This window comes from Theobroma cacao, chromosome 5 (assembly GCF_000208745.1).
Source record: "Theobroma cacao cultivar B97-61/B2 chromosome 5, Criollo_cocoa_genome_V2, whole genome shotgun sequence".
In the NCBI taxonomy this organism is placed as follows: domain Eukaryota; kingdom Viridiplantae; phylum Streptophyta; class Magnoliopsida; order Malvales; family Malvaceae; genus Theobroma; species Theobroma cacao.
Window position 1 is genome coordinate 29785376 of NC_030854.1, and position 19126 is coordinate 29804501.

General features: G+C 33.9%; 2 protein-coding genes across 2 annotated transcripts; both read right to left on the minus strand.

Moving 5' to 3' along the window:
- On the minus strand, positions 1568 to 2335 carry LOC108661996. Its single transcript, XM_018120999.1, has one exon. It carries the CDS (start codon positions 2333 to 2335, stop codon positions 1568 to 1570), a length of 768 nt encoding a protein of 255 aa, XP_017976488.1.
- On the minus strand, positions 10419 to 18585 carry LOC18599255 (peptide chain release factor PrfB1, chloroplastic). The gene is made up of 7 exons (XM_007029145.2): positions 18225 to 18585; positions 17580 to 17651; positions 16162 to 16382; positions 15123 to 15326; positions 13523 to 13738; positions 11695 to 11881; positions 10419 to 10903 (listed from the first exon to the last, which is right to left on the minus strand). The coding sequence occupies exons 1-7, from the start codon at positions 18409 to 18411 to the stop codon at positions 10593 to 10595; spliced, it is 1398 nt and encodes a 465-aa protein (XP_007029207.2). The 5' UTR covers positions 18412 to 18585; the 3' UTR covers positions 10419 to 10592.

The following is a 19126-nucleotide window of genomic DNA, read 5'->3' on the forward strand; positions in this document are numbered from 1 at the left end:
TTAAAATAAAACATAACTTTTTAGACTAATCAAAAGAATTAATTCATCTTATCATGTCACCTCATCGTATGGTGGACCTAAAACTCAAAAATAGAACATTAGTGAATAGATGAATATGGCTATATGGTAAGGAAAAAAATGGCCTATGGAAAATGGTCTCATTGCTGAAAAGAGTGGTGGTGATAAGTCTCGCATGGTCCCAAAACAAGGACATAACAGGAAAAGCTCAACAATTTGGACGAATATTGTAAGCCCGTTATGCCCGTCTAATAGGTTCTTTCCACACGTCTAATATTGTAAGCAAAATTTGCTTTTGGATGGATGAATGGACCCATGGGATAGTCCTCAGAAGTGTGTTTCCAAGACTATTTGCCTTTACAGCCAATAAGGAAGGCGTGATTAAAGAGTTTGGGAAATGGAGGGATGAAACATGAGATTGGAGAATTGAGTTAAGACATAGAGTTTTCTACTGGGAACTTAGTCAGTGGACTCATTTAATAGAAACCGGCCCCTTTCCACAGTTTTTCTTGGAAAAGTTTTTGAACACAAACAAATTGATATGGAAAGGTATTCTAAGTGGCAGTACAAAAGCCTTTTGTAATATAGTTATACCATTCAAATTTACAACCAAAAATTATAAATATAATCATATTTTTCAAATTTAATAAAAGTCAATATTAATTAATAAATCTTAATCATCATAAAAATATTAGTATTTATAAAAATTAATAAATGTGTCTAAATGAGTTTATACCACACGTGAACATGATTAACAAATGGATAATAAATAAGTTACAGGTTATACAAGTACATGATTAACTAATCATATCTTAGACAGATCTCAAACGGATTTAACACGATTACGACACAAAATACAATTAATCTAAACCCAAACTCGCTTAAATATCTGCATTATATTTATGTCTTGTTGTCGCATTTTATACAAAATTATCAACTCTAGTTGCTAAGGAATCCAAGCTTTTGTTCTCTCTATTAGTAACACTAAAGCTATGCCAGAATATGCTATATTCTATTAATGAAAGTCATTTCTACTTTTCAAAAAACAAAAAAACAAAAAAACAAAATTTTCAACTTCATTACCAGTTTTCTTTAAAGATTAAATTCATTATAAGTGAAATAATAACAAGATTTCATAATTAAATCATGAACACATAACTTATTTCACTTTTTCAATACATAATAAAATATCATATAATATCAAGTTGAACAATTTTTGTTATCCTTTTCTGAAGAGGTGAAGCTTTAATAAATTAGAAAAACGTAGAAAGATTATTCTTTATATTCAAAAATAATGTTTATTTAATTATTTTAGAAGTGATTATCAAAATAATAAGCACTTTCTCAAAATGAAAAATATAATTCCAAGATGACCCTTCATTAAAATAATAAGCATAGGTGGATGTCCCTCAATGAAATATGTAACCCGATAGAATAATAAGAAATATCAAATGGTCCGATCAAATTGGCTTGCGGTAACAATTTAAAATGCCATAAAAACCTTGAAAAACTACCAAAAAGGCAAAAAACTTACGCAAAATATATAAAGCTATCTTAATGATGAGCAACGAGTAATAGCCTGTCGATCAGTATTGTTTGGAGAACCTTGCGGCCCAACCAACATCGTCCCCTGGCTACTTGAATGATTTGAAAACGCAACCTTAATGTCGCTGCAGGTGACGTTCACATTGTTTATACCAGAGCCTTCTGATGCGTCCAGCAATCTGACAGTGAACGCCACAACTCCTTGTGACCAATCGCTTGCAATGTCATCTGCAACTTGGCTGTCATCAATCCTTTTACCCAATGCGACAGCCTTAGCGGTGTAAGATTTTGTCTCCTTACTAGGAAGACGAATTTCTGGGAACACGCCTTCCGAGAGGAGCTGATTCTTGTAGTAAACAGAAACAAGGGCACGATTACACGAATACGTCGACCAAAGGACGCCGTTAGGGTTTCTTGCCAAGAATCCAACGTCCCAATCGGCAGTTATTTCACCTGATCCAGAGATATTGAAACGAGAAACGGATAGAGAATATAGTCCGAATTTAGGACGACTGGGCCGGAATAATGTCCTAACCGATATATGAAATGCTATTACCGTCGTTAATGACGCTAATACCAGCAAAAATATACTCTTCTTTGACCGTTGGTCATTAGGGATACGATGATCAGTATTCGCAGTAACTCGGGTTTCGGAGAAGAGCTGCCTTGGAAGGGGAGGGGCTTGCACACGCACGTCAGCAGGGAGACCCGGCGCTGTAGCGGCAGATAAAGGAACTCCAATGGCGCATGATGAGCTGCTTCTTTCTTCCATTGACCCATGATTCATTTTCTCTTGGGATGGAAGAGAGTTAAACAGAGATCAAGAAAATAAAAAAAAAAGACTTACGATTTTGGCCGACTTTTATTTTTATAATTTTACTGCTATAAAAGGTTGCACCGGAGAGCTTATTATTTATATTTAGGGTTTCAATTAAGGCTTAATTCCAACAAAGTTGAAACTTCCTACTCGTAGCAAACTTTTTTGTTAATGTAGTAGGAATTAGAGACCAGGTGAAACTTGGATTTTACCTTATTAGAGTCATATAATTTCAGTGTTGTAACTGTTATATTTATAAATAAGTCCAAATTTATTATTTTGTATATGGTGATATATGTGGAACATATTACTACTTAGAAAGGTACAAATTTTAACTTATACACTTTTAATTAATTTGGTTTCGAAATTGTTAAAATTTAACTGCATAAGAACTATATTCATTGGCAAAGGAAAAATATATATGTTGTACGGAATATTCCTTTATTTTTTCAAAGTTAATAGTAAAAGGATTTGAAAATGATACATTAAACTAAAATAAGCTTTATTTTCTTTTAATTTGTAATGGTTTGAGATTGTGTGAATTGTACCAGGGGAACATTTTTCGTGGTTTGTTTATGAAAATATTAATTAAGATATTTGACATTTAAATAAATGTTTGTGAAAGAATTATATTTTGTGGTTTTAACTCTCCGTCGCTTTCTCATCGTCTTTCCTGTCCTTACTATTTTGTCCCATTACCACCTCTTTCAAAGACCTTCCATCAAGCTTTCTCTGTCTGTTGGTCGGTGGAGTGTTCTGTTTTGCCATCCTTCCTTTCGTCTCTTCATTCGCGTTCTTTTTCAATGGTTTCACTCACCTGACCACAACCCGCTTCCCATCAATCCAGTGTTGGTTTCCCCATTTCAGAGCCCTCTCTATTCCCTGCTTCTCTGGATACGTAATAATGGCAAAGTTGGCGCCTCTAGTTCTATCCTCTGTGGATCTTCTCGGAAGATAAACGTCGACAACCCTACCGTATTCCTCGAACGCTCTTTTAATCGCAGTCCACGTTAGCCTCTTACTCAGGTTGTCAGCAAACACTAAGTGGAGACTCTCCGGCTGCCATCTTTCACCTTGTCTTCCTATGCCCGTCATGTACCCAGCCCTCTTCCTAAAGGCAAAGTCCCTTCTAAAATATTATAACCATGACAGAGATATTGAAGGTGTCGCAGCTCACTAAAACTAGTGGGAATCTCATTGGAAAAACTAGTTATACGAAAGATTAATAAGCTTAAGCTGTTGTCAATTAGCAATGCTTCTAGGAATCGAACCTAATGATCTAACCAGAAAACGACTTCAATTGCATTTTTGTCTTAACAAATGGTTAAGAACCCTAAAATGTAGATTAGGAATTATTTAGCAAATAAGTTATTTTATTTTTTATTTTTGTTTTAAATCCCTAAACCAATACTTTTAAGACATATTGCCAAACAAAAGATTAAAAACCAAGGCAACAATAACAAAATCCATTCGACAATATCTTTAGATATGTCATCTACCACGTGGTATTGTCACCTTCCCAAATGATGAAATTGATGTTTTAACTTTATTATCAATTTTCTTTAAATTGATGTTTTAATATAAATATAAAGATTAAATTCATTATAATTGGAAAAGTAATAAGATTTCAAAATTAAATCATTAACATAAAAACTTTTTCACTTTTTCAATACATAGTAATAAAATATCATATGATATCAAATCAAATCAAACTAATTTGATGGGATTTGTAATTAAATGGAAGATTCTAAATAACACCTATAAAATCTCTAGAAAAAAATTTATCAATAGGCCGGGCGACGTTTTTAGCTAGAGAGAAGAAAACCTAGGCTAAAAAAGAGAAAAGTTTCTTTGTTTAGAAAAAAAAAAAAAAAAAGAGAGAGAGGAGTTTCTCTGTTAAGAAAAAAAAAAGGAAGAGATTGTGCTGAAACAGGCATGGGCCTTCTCTTTGCATTGTGTATTGGGTTAGCTTGTATTTGTTTTATTAAGTTATTTAGTTATTTAGTATTTGGTTTATATTTTGTATGTAACTAATAAATAATATAAGAACAAAGATTTCAGAGACAATATATATATATATATATATATATATANAAAATATAAGAAAAAATATTTGAGAGACAATATATATATATATATATATATATATATATATATATATATATATGTATATATTCTAGTAAAAATGGTGAATGAAAAAGGTAAAAAAAATTTAAAAAAGTATTTATGCATTAAAGATAATAATAAATAGAAAATGTAGGAAATGCATTTGTACAACCTTATTTCTTAAGGTTATATAAATAAAATATACTTATATATATAATAATACATGATAAATAAAGTATAATATGATGATCTAAAATAAGAAAAGTATGAATAGATATCTAAATAATATATAAAATATAGAAAAGTGAATAGTAAAAGACTTAAATCAAATTATAATCAATCATTTAATGTAAAATTGTAAGAAATCACTAATTCCATGTTAAAATTGAGGACTCCACTAGAACAATTGGAGGGTTCCAATTTTAGTGGTCTAACATAATAAATAGATATTCTGTATAACATAATTGATAAATTTCATAAATAAAATATATAACATAAATGTATAAATATAAAAATATCAAATAAAGATACAAGAATGTATTATATGCAATAGGTCAAGGATCGAATTTTACTCGAAATACGAAGAGTCATAATTATGAATCAGTTTTGGATTTGATTTAAAACTCTACTAATATGATAGGAAGGTTTAAGAGTTAAATCTCAAAATTTTAATCCAAATGAATATTTCTCTAAAAGATAAAAAAGATATTAATAAAATGAAAAGAAACTAATAAAATGATAAATTATAATAAACATTGAAATTTATAACACGTCATGCACCATAGCTTTGATAATGGGCTTTTTTGAGAAAGCTTGCGAAGGTGAGTTCAGTTAAGAAATTCCCTAAGTGAAAGAATATCTTTAGGTCACCAGTATGATAGAAGAGCTCAGAGAATATTCTTAATAAAATGTCTTTATTTGTGCTAGAGTTTGCATTTATGATAATATTGTTTTTACTTACAAATAATTACGATGACGGAATTCATTTGATAAGCTTGAAAAGGCAATTTTTATCGAGTAATTTTTAAGGTAATAGAGTATCTCTATATGATGACTGGATTTGAGAAATATCCTTAAGCACATCACACTTGTAAAACTAAAAATAAAATGATAAAATAATAAATTTTAATTAGGTAAAATATGATAAAAATCAAGAATGAAGGTTAAGCAAAGATAACACGTGATTAATTGGTACTTTGAATAAGCTCATAACCGTATGATAACATTTTTAAAAAGTAGATTGTTAGGCCAATCGCACCTTGATAAAAAATATTGGTACCAACTCTATTTTCGACTCTATTACACATTAAGTGGTTGGGTTCTTGAACCTGATTGAAAAAGTTGAAGCTTTAAATTTGCAAATCACAAGAAGATTTTTCTTTATATTGCAAATTAATGTTTATTTAATTATTTTAGAATAATTCAAAACACTTTCTCAAAATGAAAAATATTATTGAAAAATAGATTGATCAATGAAATATCTAACTTGATAGAATAATAACAAATAGCTAATGGTCCCTAATTATTAAGATCAAACTGGCAGTATTTTCTTGGCTGAGCAAAAACCTGGCAGCATTTTATTATATACAGTAACAATTAAAGCCATAAAAACCTGTTGAACCACTACATATATAGTACCCAAAAATGAGAAAGAAGACAGCCGAGGTAAATGACCAAGAGGCCAAAAAACTTACAATAATATACGAAGAAGAATAGTAATTGGTGAAGAATAAAGCTATGTTAATGATGAGCAACGAGTAAAAGCTTGTTGATCAGTATTGTTTGGAGCATCTTGCGGCCCAACCAACATTGTCCCCTGGCTGCTTGAATGATTTGAAAACGCAACCTTAATGTCCATGCAGGTGACGTTCAATTTGTCGTCATCTCCTTCAGATCCATCTGATTTGTTCAACAATCCCACAGTGAAGGCCACAACTCCTTGTGACCAATCCCTTGCAATGGCATCTGCAACTTGGCTGTCATCAATCCTTTTACCCAATGCGACAGCGTTAGCGGTGTAAGATTTTGTCTTCTTACCGGGAAGACGAATTTCTGGGAACACGCCCTCCGAGAGGAGCTGATTCTTGTAGTAAACTGAGACAGTGGCATGTTTATACGATGGCGCCCGCCAAAAGGCGCTGTAAGGGTTTCTTGCCAAGAATCCAACGTCCCAAATGGCAGTTATTTCACCAGATCCAGAGATATTGAAACGAGAAACGGATAGGGAATATAGTCCGAATTTAGGACTGTGCGGTAATGATTTCTGAACAGAGAAAATAATTAGTAGCATCAAAAAAATGAACTGTAGTGTCACTATTAGCCATAGTCCTCTCTCCTTTGACCGTTGGTCATTAGGGATACGATCATCAGTATTTGCATTATCTGCGGCTCCGGAGAAGAGCTGCCTTGGAAGGGGAGGGGCTTGCACTCGCAAGTTTGCAGGGAGACCCGGCGCTGTAGCGGCAGATAAAGGAACTCCAATGGCGCATGATGAGCTGCTTCTTTCTTCTATTGACCCAGGATTCATTTTCTCTTGGGATGGAAGAAAATTAAACAGAGATCAAGAAAAAAGAAAAAAAAAAAAGACTTACGAGCTTCGCCGACTTTTATTTTCATTATTTTACTTCTATAAAAGGTTGCGCCAGGGAGCATATTATTTATATTTAGGGTTTTAATTAGGGCTTAATTCCAACAAAGTTCAAACTTCCCACTCGCAGCAAACTTTTTTGTTCACGTAGGAGGAATTAGAGACCAGGTCCAACTTGGATTTTACCTTATTAGTGTCCTATAATTTCAGTGTTGTAACTTTTATTTTTATAAATAAGTCCAAATTTATTATTTTATATATGGTGATATATGTGGACCATATTTCTACTTAGAAAGATACCAATTTTAACTTATATACTTTTAATTAATTTGGTTCGAAATTGTTAACCTTTAACTGTACAAGAACTATATTCATTGGCAAAGTAAAAATATATATGTTTTTCAGAATATTCCTTTCTTTTTTCAAAGTTTATAGTAAAAGAATTTGAAAATGATACATTAAACTAAAATAAGCTTTATTTTCTTTTAATTTGTAATGGTTTGAGATTGTGTGAATTGTATCAGGGGAACATTTTTTGTGGTTTGTTTATGAAAATATTAATTAAGATATTTGACATTTAAATAAATGTTTGTGAAAGAATTATATTTTGTGGTTTTAACTCTCGGTTGCTTTCTCATCGTCTTTCATGTCCTTGCTATTCTCTCCCATTACCACCGCCTTGAAAGACCTTCCATCAAGCTTTCTCTGTCTCTAGGTCGATGGGGTGTTCTGTTTCGCCATCCTTCCTTTCCTCTCTTCATGTGCGTTCTTTTTCAATGGTTTCGCTCTCCTAACCACAATTTACTTCCCATCAATCCACTGGTGGTTCCCCCATTTCAGAGCCATCTCCATTTCCTGCTTCTCTCGATATGCAATGATGGCAAAGTTGGCACCTCTAGTTCTATCCTATGTGGATCTTCTCAGAAGATAAACATCGACGATCCTGCCGTATTCCTCAAACGCTCTCTTAATCGCCATCCACATAAGCCTCTTACTCAAGTTGTCAACAAACACTGAGTGACGACTCTCCAGCCGTCGTTTTTCACAATGTCTTCCTACGCCGGTCATGTTCAGAACCCTCTTCCTAAAGGTGAAGTCCCTTCTAAAAGATATTTTTTAAAAGTTAATTAATAGTAAAAGAATTTGATAAGGATACATTAAACTAAAATATGGTCTCTTTTTCTTTTTCTTTTTTCTTTTAATATGTAATGGTTTCAGATTGTGTGAATTGTTAGTAGGAGAGCATTTTTTGTGGTTTGTTTTTGAAAATATTAATTAAGATATTTCACATTTAAATAAATGTTTGCAAAAGAATTATCTCTTCTATTCAAGAGTATAAAAAAACAATAAATCTTTTTTATTTTAATAAAAGAATGACGAAAAGAGGACACTAAAAAAAGATATTAAGGTAAACAATTGGAAATGACATAAAATATTGATTTTATATGGAAAATTAATTTGCTAATAGAATTTATTTACAAATGTGCACTTGTCATGTTTGGGCTTCTTAAAAAATAAATTTAAGGAGGTCAGGCACTGCATTAACTTGGCCTAGACTTGGGTTGCCTTGGAGAATAGTAAAAAGATTATTATATATCTAACTCTTGAAAATGCATTTATAAGTTTATCAATATAATTAGTGGATTAAATTTGTTGTTAAGAAGAAACCAAGGGAAAGGACGATCAGTGCCTAATCTTTATAAATATTTGAAATTTCAAGTTTGATTTCTCTATCCCTTATCTCTTGTTTAATTTCACATTTACTTGGGATAAAATCTTTAAATATATATCTCTCACTAAATTCCATTTTAATTTGACAAGGTTAATTCATGTTACGTTTCTTAAATTGCTATCTATACTTTACATTTCGTTTTTTTGGAGATAATAACTTTATTTTCTAATCAAATAAAGAAAATATAAACTCAAGTTATCATACATCATAAGTTTTCTCAATATTTACAAATGAAGAATGAAAAGCAAAAAATATCTCATCTGAACTTATAAAATTTAAATTAACCATTAATCGATTATTCTCTCGATAAATATATAATGTAATAATCTCCTACGGTCTCTCCATGAAGCTATAAATTAGGTTTATTAAATTTGAATTATGGCAAGGATGAGGAGTATCAAAAGAAATGACCGAGCTACAGGTTGACTAACCACTTGTAAAATAATCCTACGAAAGCCCAAATCCCATGCAAGATTCAACCCTCCGTAAACACCCCCGAGTTCTGCTCAGAATGCAGTGCAAACACCCAATCTAGTAGTGAAGCCACCACTGCATTGGCCAGTTAGTCACGTAATATGTAGCTGCAAAAGCTTCACAGTTCAAATTGTTGATCTGAAACAAAAAAAACATTTGCCTAAGAACGCCTTCCGGTGGAGAAATACGGCCACTGGTAGAAGCGAAAGGCCACCTCCCAAGTCCCAACTAAATAATTAACGCAACATCCAGAAAGAAACGATAAAAGATAAAGTATACGTCTCTCCATAATGTCAAAGGGAGCATCAAGAAACAATATAAAAGAACAGCCAAATGCCAATAACAACGTGCAAAATCTCAACTCCATTTGGCAGCAAGTTTCCTCTTCTATCAGCTTTACTCATCTGGAATCAGTAACGCTACAAAGCTCCTTTCACCGGTAAGGATGGAACATGTTATGACACTACTTCACCTCCATTTTAGCTGAGGAATCCGCAAAGAACGTAGCTTTCCCGTAAATCTGCCTGTAGGTCACATCTCGCATCAGCCTCTTGAATCTGTCAATGTCAGAAAATACCTTCTACGGTGCATATGCCCTGTCATCTACTTGGCTTGTGTGCTGGTGGGCTTTGGAAGATGCATCACTGGAACGAGCAGAGGAAAGTGGGAGCATTCTATGACATGCTTGAGGAGGGCGATATCTCTGTTATTGCAGAAGAATAAATTGTTAATGTCTTGTGAAATTCTGGACAGCTTTGGCAGTATTTGATCTTTTCTGTTCCCTTTTTGTCTCCTGGATTCAAGATGAGCAAACTCGGTTTGGAGTTTTGCCAATAATTTTATTGTATTAAGATCTGGATCACATATTTGCTTCCCAATGGTTTTCCTGATACTGTGTCCTGGTGGCGTCTTCCTTTTGGTTTCTGCTACATCTCTTTGGGATGATGTTTGTAGTTGCAATATAATTGTGAATGCAATTGTCTCTTCCAAAAAATCAAATGTATATGTACTTGAGAGATAGTCGGTTCAGTAGCATCTAATCCCTAAAACCCAGCTGGGTTTGCAATTAGTGCTCCTCTTACATATGCGCACAGATCAGTAACTGCTATCTTTTCATTCTTCACCAAACTAAAGCTATGTAGAGAAGGAACACTGGCTATGGCACTTAGTTTGCCGTACCTGATTAGTAATAATGCAATGAGAATACCAGTTTACAATAAGCTACCTTGCTAGTTCCTGTTTTATCCAAAGAATCTGAGCCTATATAAACACAAAAAGGGTATTATAGAAGTTAATTTTAAATCACTTAAATGTCAATTAGCCCCTGTTGTAGTTGCAGACACACTCATACTGTATTTGTGTTTGAGGTAAGCTTTGATGAAAGCATCCAATTCTCCATCCATTACAGATGCAATATCTGATGTCTCAAATCCAGTACGTACATCTTTGACAAGTTTGTATGGATGGAATACATAGTTACGTATCTGCTGTCCCCACTCCGCCTTCACTGCATCTCCCCGTATTTGCTTAATCTCGGATGCACGTTGCTCCTCAGCTATGACCAATAACTTGGCTTTTAAACGGCTAAGAGCCTTGATCTTGTTTGCTAGCTGGGATCTCTCTTCTGCAATATGGCTAAGAAAAGGTCATTGATATGGGAAAAAACAATCAAGAAGAAACTATCACATGACTGGTTTAGAGCAAAATAAATAATAACAAAAAAATGGAGGAAAGAAGGAAATAGCATGCCCTTTCTGGCTGGGATTATTCAAAGTTAAAAAAACTCTTCTCTTCCTCTTTTGACATCCAAGAAGCATCCTATTTGGACTATTAAATTCTTGGAGGTGCTCCAAACAGGATGAATACCAAAACATAGAGCACTTTGTAATGGCAATGATGGTTGCGATGTTAGGCAATGATGGTTGCGATATTATGCAAAACTTTGATTAAGCTTACCAAATTCACTGTACTTAATTACCTGTTCTGGTCACCATAAATTCTTCAAACTTAATTTAATATGCATCTGTATGTAGATTTCAGAAATGCCTGAACATGTTGTAATACACCCTTCCTCTCCACTAACATCTCAGTCTCCAATGATTTCAATCTAAAACCAACCCATCCTCCCCCACAGTAAAAAACTTTACATATATGCAAATAAGAAATGTATGCTCTGTTTAGAGCCTAACATGAACTCTCTCACACTCTAAGCCGAGTAAAGAAAAGGTAACTATATCATTACAGTGAATATTGAAGGCCATGACCTTGTTGTATTTCTCCAAGAAAAGATTCTCATTGCCACCCAATGAATTTTGTTTTCTAAATACATATACTAAAATTTCTTTTAAAAGTATCATAAAAGTTTCCAGTAAATCTTCAAAAGAACTGAAACTAAAAGAGCAGTGAGGTGGAGACCTGTGCAGCGAACAGTAACACCAGTAGGGATGTGAGTAATCCGAACAGCAGTTTCAACCTTGTTCACATTCTGACCTCCTTTCCCTCCTGCCCTTGAAAATGTAATTTCAAGGTCTTCCTCAGGTAGTTCAACATCCACTGACTCTTCAGGGAGAAGAGGCATGACTTCAACACCAGCAAAACTTGTCTGTATAACCTCATGTTAGAACATATACTTTAATATAGTTAAACATATAAATAGGGACAGACAATGACAGAGAGGAAGATTACAGCTACATTTTACATAGAATGCTCTTTTAGTAATCTACATGTATTTTACTCAATATTCCAAAGTTCAAAGAACAGCCATGTTGCATTGTCAGCATGTTACCTACAACTTTTCCTGTCTTTGAGGAAACACTTCCCAAGATAATCAGAGTTCATCATGAGAGAAAGAAAAAGCACAAAGATTTGACTTGGGAACTAAATATGAAAGCGATGCTTGCACCTAAAGATATTAAAATAAAAACTGCAGAAAGGGTGGGGTTTTCAATCAAGCTTAATCAAATAATTGTCAAATTGACAACAGAAGTAAAAACTGAAAAAAAAAAAAAACGCATGCAGGGAAGGGGGGTGGTGGTGGTGGGGTGTGGTTATTCATGTAGAGAAGAAAAAGGTTAACTTATGGTGTTGTTGATACCATAAAGAAGAAACTATAAAATGTAGATAAACAATAACCAAGGATTACACAGGGCTGCAAGAACTTAACTTGATTACATTTTCATAAACTAATACTAAGTAAGAATGTTCAACCAAGGCTTTTCATATTGGCCTTACCATTGCATGATATTAAATTTTCGACATATCACCAGCAGCACAATTGTTTCAAATTGATACACAAATCTTACGCTTTATAGTCAAAAACTCCTTTCCAGGCCGCTCTTCAAGTCTCCAAAATAAAATGGGGGCATTCTTGTGATGTTTAGCTATGGAGCCCTCATGATAAGTAATGATTCTCCTCCCTTTCAAGTGATTACATAGCATCTCAGAAAAAATCATGGTAAAGCAATTAAAGGGAGGCAAGGGTTCAATGGGAATGTTCTGCATTCAGAAACAATCTGATTTCTCCAGTGAAGGCTTTGAGGGTCATATCTCTGTGTGGTTACTGGAACTCGATGATTCTTTTCTCAAAGAAAAGAGAGGAAAATCAAAAGGAAGAGGAGTTAGGTTGGGCAAGGGGACACCACTTGAATTGTGTTTACTGTGGATAAGCTTTAAGGATTATGTCTCTCTGTACTGATTGGAAGGGAATAAGATGGTTCACAATCTCGTTCCACTTAACAAATTATTCATACCCTATTTTTCTTGAAAATGTTAGAAAAGCACAAAGAACTGCCATCAAGTAGGTATTAACTCTTTAATGCAAGATGTAAAAACAACCTTCTGGTGGCTGCAAGTACCATGTACATGATATTCCTACTGCTCCAATCACTCTACTCACACTACAGATGCTGAAACATAATGCAAATAAGAAAACAAAGGTGCAAGGAAACTAACCACGTATTATAGAATTTTGGAGCAAAAACAGAATGTTGGCCATTCAGATCATTTAGTTATTGGATAGCAGTCCTCTAACCTAGCTAATAAATAGCAAGAAAAGAATTTTGGATGGACCAAATAGTTAAACCCTAACCATATAACAAGAAGATCACTCGTTCTCAATATTCTAGAAATCACAAGTAAGACTAGAACTTGAAATCTTTTTTTTTTCTTCGTTGGTAAGGGTTCTCTGTCATTTCAGCTGACATATATAGATAGAATCCAATATATAGATAACATAACAAGTTACCTGACGAAGACCTTTGGCATTGAAAGGAGACTGTCGTACTATACGATGTGTTCCTTTCTCTCCTGACAGATAACCATAAGCATATCGGCCTTCAACTTCAATCGTGGCTGACTTGAGGCCAGCTTCCTCTCCCAACGACTTCTCAACCACCTTTGTCTTATATTTCTGTTTCTCTCCCCATCTCACGTACATCCTGAGAAGCATGTCAGCCCAATCCTGCACTGGAAAGGATCAAGATTTTTACACAAGAAAAGAAGAGACAGAACTCAGTGGCACATCAGCCCCCACCCCACCCGTCCCAAAAAAAGCCTTAGGGTCCATAATTAATCCTCATAATCATTGATGGCTGGGAATCTGAATAAGGATGAGAAAGAGGCCATGAGATTTTGAATTAAAAGAAGGTCACTCAAATATGAGCAACAGCGTCACGGTCTGGGATGTGCCTGTGGTTTGGACCTCAGATGTAGAAGAACTAGACAAAACCCTTATATCTGAAAAATCTTTAGACTACTATATGAATTTCTCATCCCAGGGAAGTTCAACATATGCCCTGTTCTAGAGCAACTGTAAGCCCTATGATTAAAGTCTGCTTCATACAGTTTCACTTCAGCTAATCTATTAAGTATATTATGTATCCCACATCAGTTTAGGTTTAGTTTCTTGGCACCTTCTTTCAAGATAGGCTGATTTATCTATTGCAAATGGGTTTTAAGATGGATGCCCAACATGGTCTTAGAGGCAATGTTATTTGTTCCCTTGTTCTTTATTCATTTTTGTTGTCCCGCTTTTTCCGATTTGTTTGCTTTCCTAGTTCTAAAAGTGTTAAGTGGTGTTATCCTGCGTTAGTTTATTTCAGATTTATTCTGCCCTTATATTTAAGCTAGGCCTTACCAACTATTTGCCCATTTATTTTAGAGATAATTATACATTTAGTACCCGAAATATAGTGAAATGTAAATGTTGGTATCTTAAGTGCAAACTTTCAAATAATGTACCATGTAACCCAAACACTAAGACAATCAACCCTGACCTACGTGGCTAACGACCGATATAATCATGTCAGGCATACACCACATGTTAACTAAAAAATGCTAAATATTTTGTGGAAAATCCACACAGAAGCCACGTTGCATCCAACAATTGGTTGGGCTTGGAAGGAATTTTTACCATTCATGCAAAAAAAAAAAAACACATTTTATTGTTTAATTGGCATTGAAAAGGATGTTGATGGTTCCATGTGATGTACGCATGACATGATAATATTGGTTAGACACCACATACAGTGGATGGGTTAATGATGTTACAGTTTAGGTAAAAATGGTACAGGATTTAAAAATTCAGGATGCAAATTGTAAATTTTTCTCTTCAAGTACCAATTTGTACATTTTGTCAAATTCCAGGTACTAAATGTGTGTAATTAACTCTTTCTTTTAGGTTGGGATGCCCACAAAAATTTTGCATGATATCAACGAGGCCCAGCCCCCATTTACTAATCCTACACTACCCTATCTAACATTGCACGTAGAACATCACTCTTTTATCTGATGAGAAAGAAACATAAATCATTCATGTTGCCTTACCCACAAAAAAACACTATTACCTGCGCATCAGTGCCTCCAGCACCAGCAGTTATAGAGATGACCGCACCTTCCGTATCATAGGGACCAGAAAGAAGTTGAGTCAACTCAAATCGGTCCAATGCCTTATTGAGTTCTTTGATGACACTGACAGCCTCTTCCAGAAGTGCAGCATCTATGGCGTCCATCTCCTCTGTTAGCTTAACTATAGTTTCTGCATCTTCAACCTGCATCCAACAAATGACATATAGCTCACTATATTAAGAAGGCATACTAAGGAAGTAGTATTTTTCCAAGAGTATAACACATTTTCATCAAAATCAGTTTCTTAGTTCAAAAGGCAAGCATAATTTTCAACAATCATGGATCTATACAAGTCATCACATCAAATGGATCCTAATATCACTCTGAATGACCAAACACAACTCTTGCATCTTCTTGTAAAAAGGGCCCCTGCTGAATTAAATCTCTTACAGCCACTGAACTCAATCAACTATCCTACACCAATATCTCTGTGCTCAATTGAATAATCCCACATGCATAATTCACTATGAAAGCATGTTAAATTCTCTTATCCTGATTTCATGCCTGGGAATTTTCAATTTCATCAACCCTTACTTAACTGTCTCCTTATGAAGAGAGATCATATTAGATAAACGTATGATCCAAAGCAACAAATATAGGGAAGTTGGGAGACCTATAATAAGGGAATTCAGATCTTTCAAAATAAATAAAATAAATAAGGGAACTCGGTAGATGTTATTCTTCACCAGTTCATCAATGAGACTCCTCAAAGGTAAAGTATTTTTATTATTTATATTTTTTTAAAGGCAAAGTATTATTATTTTGACTTCTTTAATAGAAAAACCTAACAATTTGGAGAAAGGTTCAAGCATTGACAAGCAGAGTTAACATAAACAAAAAACTAAAAGCAGAGTGCTTTAGAAGCATAAATCAAAAAAGTCAAGTCCATCGTGATATACTATGCTTCAAGCACATGCTAATAATGCTGAAAGAGAATGGTACAAATTACCGTATTTTTCTTAACAAGAAATTCAATACCTTGGTTTTAAACTCGTTGAGCAAATTTATCTTATCTTTGACATCAGTCAGTGCCAAAAGAGTTTCTTGAGCTTTGGCACGATCATCCCAAAAGGAGCTATCAGCTGCTTTTGATTCTAAATCTGCAAGTTCCTTTTCTAATAGCTGCAGACCAGTCGATGCTATAATCTCCTCAACACGTTCTGAGGCAGTTTCGACATCCTTCCTTAGAGCATAAAAATCTGTCAGAAAACACCAAGAGCTTAGAGCACTCAGCAATGTGCGAATGCCACTTGTATCGCATCGAGGGGCATAAGCAGGAGCTTCTGGTAGGGGATGTAAAAGGCTAATCAACGCACTCAGTTGTATCAGAAATTTATTTTTCTCTGGTAATCAAGTAGGTTTTTTTCTTTAATTTGACTTATTCTTTAAGGTTTAGTCTTCCAAACTCTCAAACAATTCATTATTAGTTGTTCAACATTTTACCTACAACAATCTCTTTATTTGTTAATTACTAAACAATTGAGATATGATGCTTTAAATAAAAATATTGTTTGGGCTACAAAAACCCAAGTATTCAAACTAAATTATGAGTATTTGCAACAAACACTCAAACAAAATCATGAAAGGCATCCATCATCTCAAAAATAGTGGATCAGGATTGTCGCTGACAAGAAAGTGGCACAGAAATAGCAAGTTGAAAGCTAAAATGTACAAGAGAGCATGCCATTGTAGCCCTAAAAGGACAAATGTTGCAGATTAATCCTAAGCCAGTAAAACTTGCCTGAGCTATTTAGATAGTTTCACCCAATTTTGATAAAGGGAAAGGGTTAAGAAATCAAAGTTTAACAGAAAAGCCAAAGATTATGTAATAAGTGAATCCAAATATTTAAATTGGAACTGACAAGTTTTTTGGTTTGAGATTCCTGGGCTAATCAGCTCTTAGAGTCAGTTCGAAATAGCATACTCTAAAGCTTTAGCTGATTAGCTTAGTCTGTCTCCTAATGGATTTTGTTAAGGCACAAATTCCAACATCACGATATAAGAAGGAGGCCTAGAGCCTTTTGCATTTGCAAAATGATGATATTACTATTGGCCATCAGAATGGCTCTCTTGAACCTCACCTACAAAATCAAGAACTTTATTTGCATTAAAACCGACTACTTCAAAGCAGTGGTAATGACCATAAAACCACGGAAGCATTCCCACAGCTTCACTCCCTGTATATGTTCAATTCACAAAATAGAATAATAAATGAGCAAGCTCAAACTGATTCCCATTCCAAATTCAGTAACAGAACCAGTCCAATTTAAGTAAAAAATGATAACTATTGTTTTCTGACACATAAGCTGTCATAATGCTAATATCATACACCATCTGACAGACACCAATTCTTTTAGCCCAAATATATGACCTGGAAATTATTGAGGTAAGCTTACCTTGCATTACCCATTCTCTTGTATTGGTGTCTACTCCCTCAGTCAATTGGCTCTCCGGGGTCGCATATATAACTGAGTCAATTCAGAAGAAAAAGAAGTTAAAAAGAAAACATGTAAGCTAAATATCAAAGTGACACTGTAGAAATGCTTTAACATAAGAAGTAAGATTAACCAGGCAGCATCCTCAATTAAATATACTTTGTTTTCATCGGAGAAAAATACAACTTTAAAGGGTGTCCTTTATAAAAAGTTTAAGATACAAACTCAACCATAGTAAATATCAAAAGGGCCAAAACAAGAATAAAAAGAACAAAGGAAAAAACAATAACGTTTCAAAAGAATTTTAAAGAATCCAAACATACAGCATGGATGACGTGAAACCCACAAGATTTTCTCAGCAGAAAGTCCAAGAAACATATAGGAAACTCAATGTTTAAGGCCTAAGGAGAAAAACCCAATATAGAAAAGAAAAAAAAAGGAGTTGGAGTTAACTTACTAGAAGAATTGTAAGGAACCATTAGCAGACAAAATGAATGAAATAAACCCAAAAATTTTCCTAAGCAGAACTTGAAGAAACGTATTGAAACCTTAACATTTTACAGCCAAACGAGAAGAAAACAGAAAAAGGAGTTGGAATTGACTTACCAGAAGAAGTGAAACGGGAAGGGGCAGAGAGAATTGCAGTGAAAGAAAAAGAGGTGGCAGTGAGAAGAGGAGCAAGTGATAGCAAAACTGGAACTTTGTTAATGCTAGTGTAAGAAGAAAAAGAGGATGGTTTGGGTGGTTTAATCATGGTCGTTGAGCTTAACAGAGGCTTTAAAATGGCTTCCATTTCGGCTACGGAGGAAATTGGGGATTACCACACAAGCAAAATAGCTTCAGTTTCTTACTTTGTTTTGGAATTTCAATCTCAGTATTTCTACTTTCTATTCTGACCCACAAAATAAAATTTATGGAATTGGAAATGGATAGAGGGAGAGATAGAGAGAAGAACAAGGGCAAAGTAGGCTGACAGGATTACCCGCCACCCGTTCTCAAATGTTGTCAGCACTTTCCATGTCAACAGCCACCTCAATGCCATGTCAATCCAACATTGCTGTTGTCATGCCATGTCACTTCAAATGTTAATTCTTGAATTTTTTTTATTATTTATTATTTTACAATTCAATTTATTATTTTGTTTGTATTAAATTACAATTTTATAATTTTATTTATTTAAAAAAATTAATTCATAAAAGTTAGTAAATTACTATTTATTATTTTATCCAAATTATACTGCAATCTTTATAATTTATATATTTTTGTAAGAATATTGATGAGTTAGTAAATTATCATTTACTAAAATTAAAGAATTTAAATTTATATTTTATTAAAGATTATCTTTACTTCGAAATTGTTAATCTCATATTTAATATTTGCTAAATTTTATCATTGATTTTTCTTAAACAGATCATATTCGAAATTTTACATTTTTATTTAAACAAAATAATAAATTAAATATTGAAATAAAAAAACTTTAACAAACACTAGATTTTAAAATGAACAAT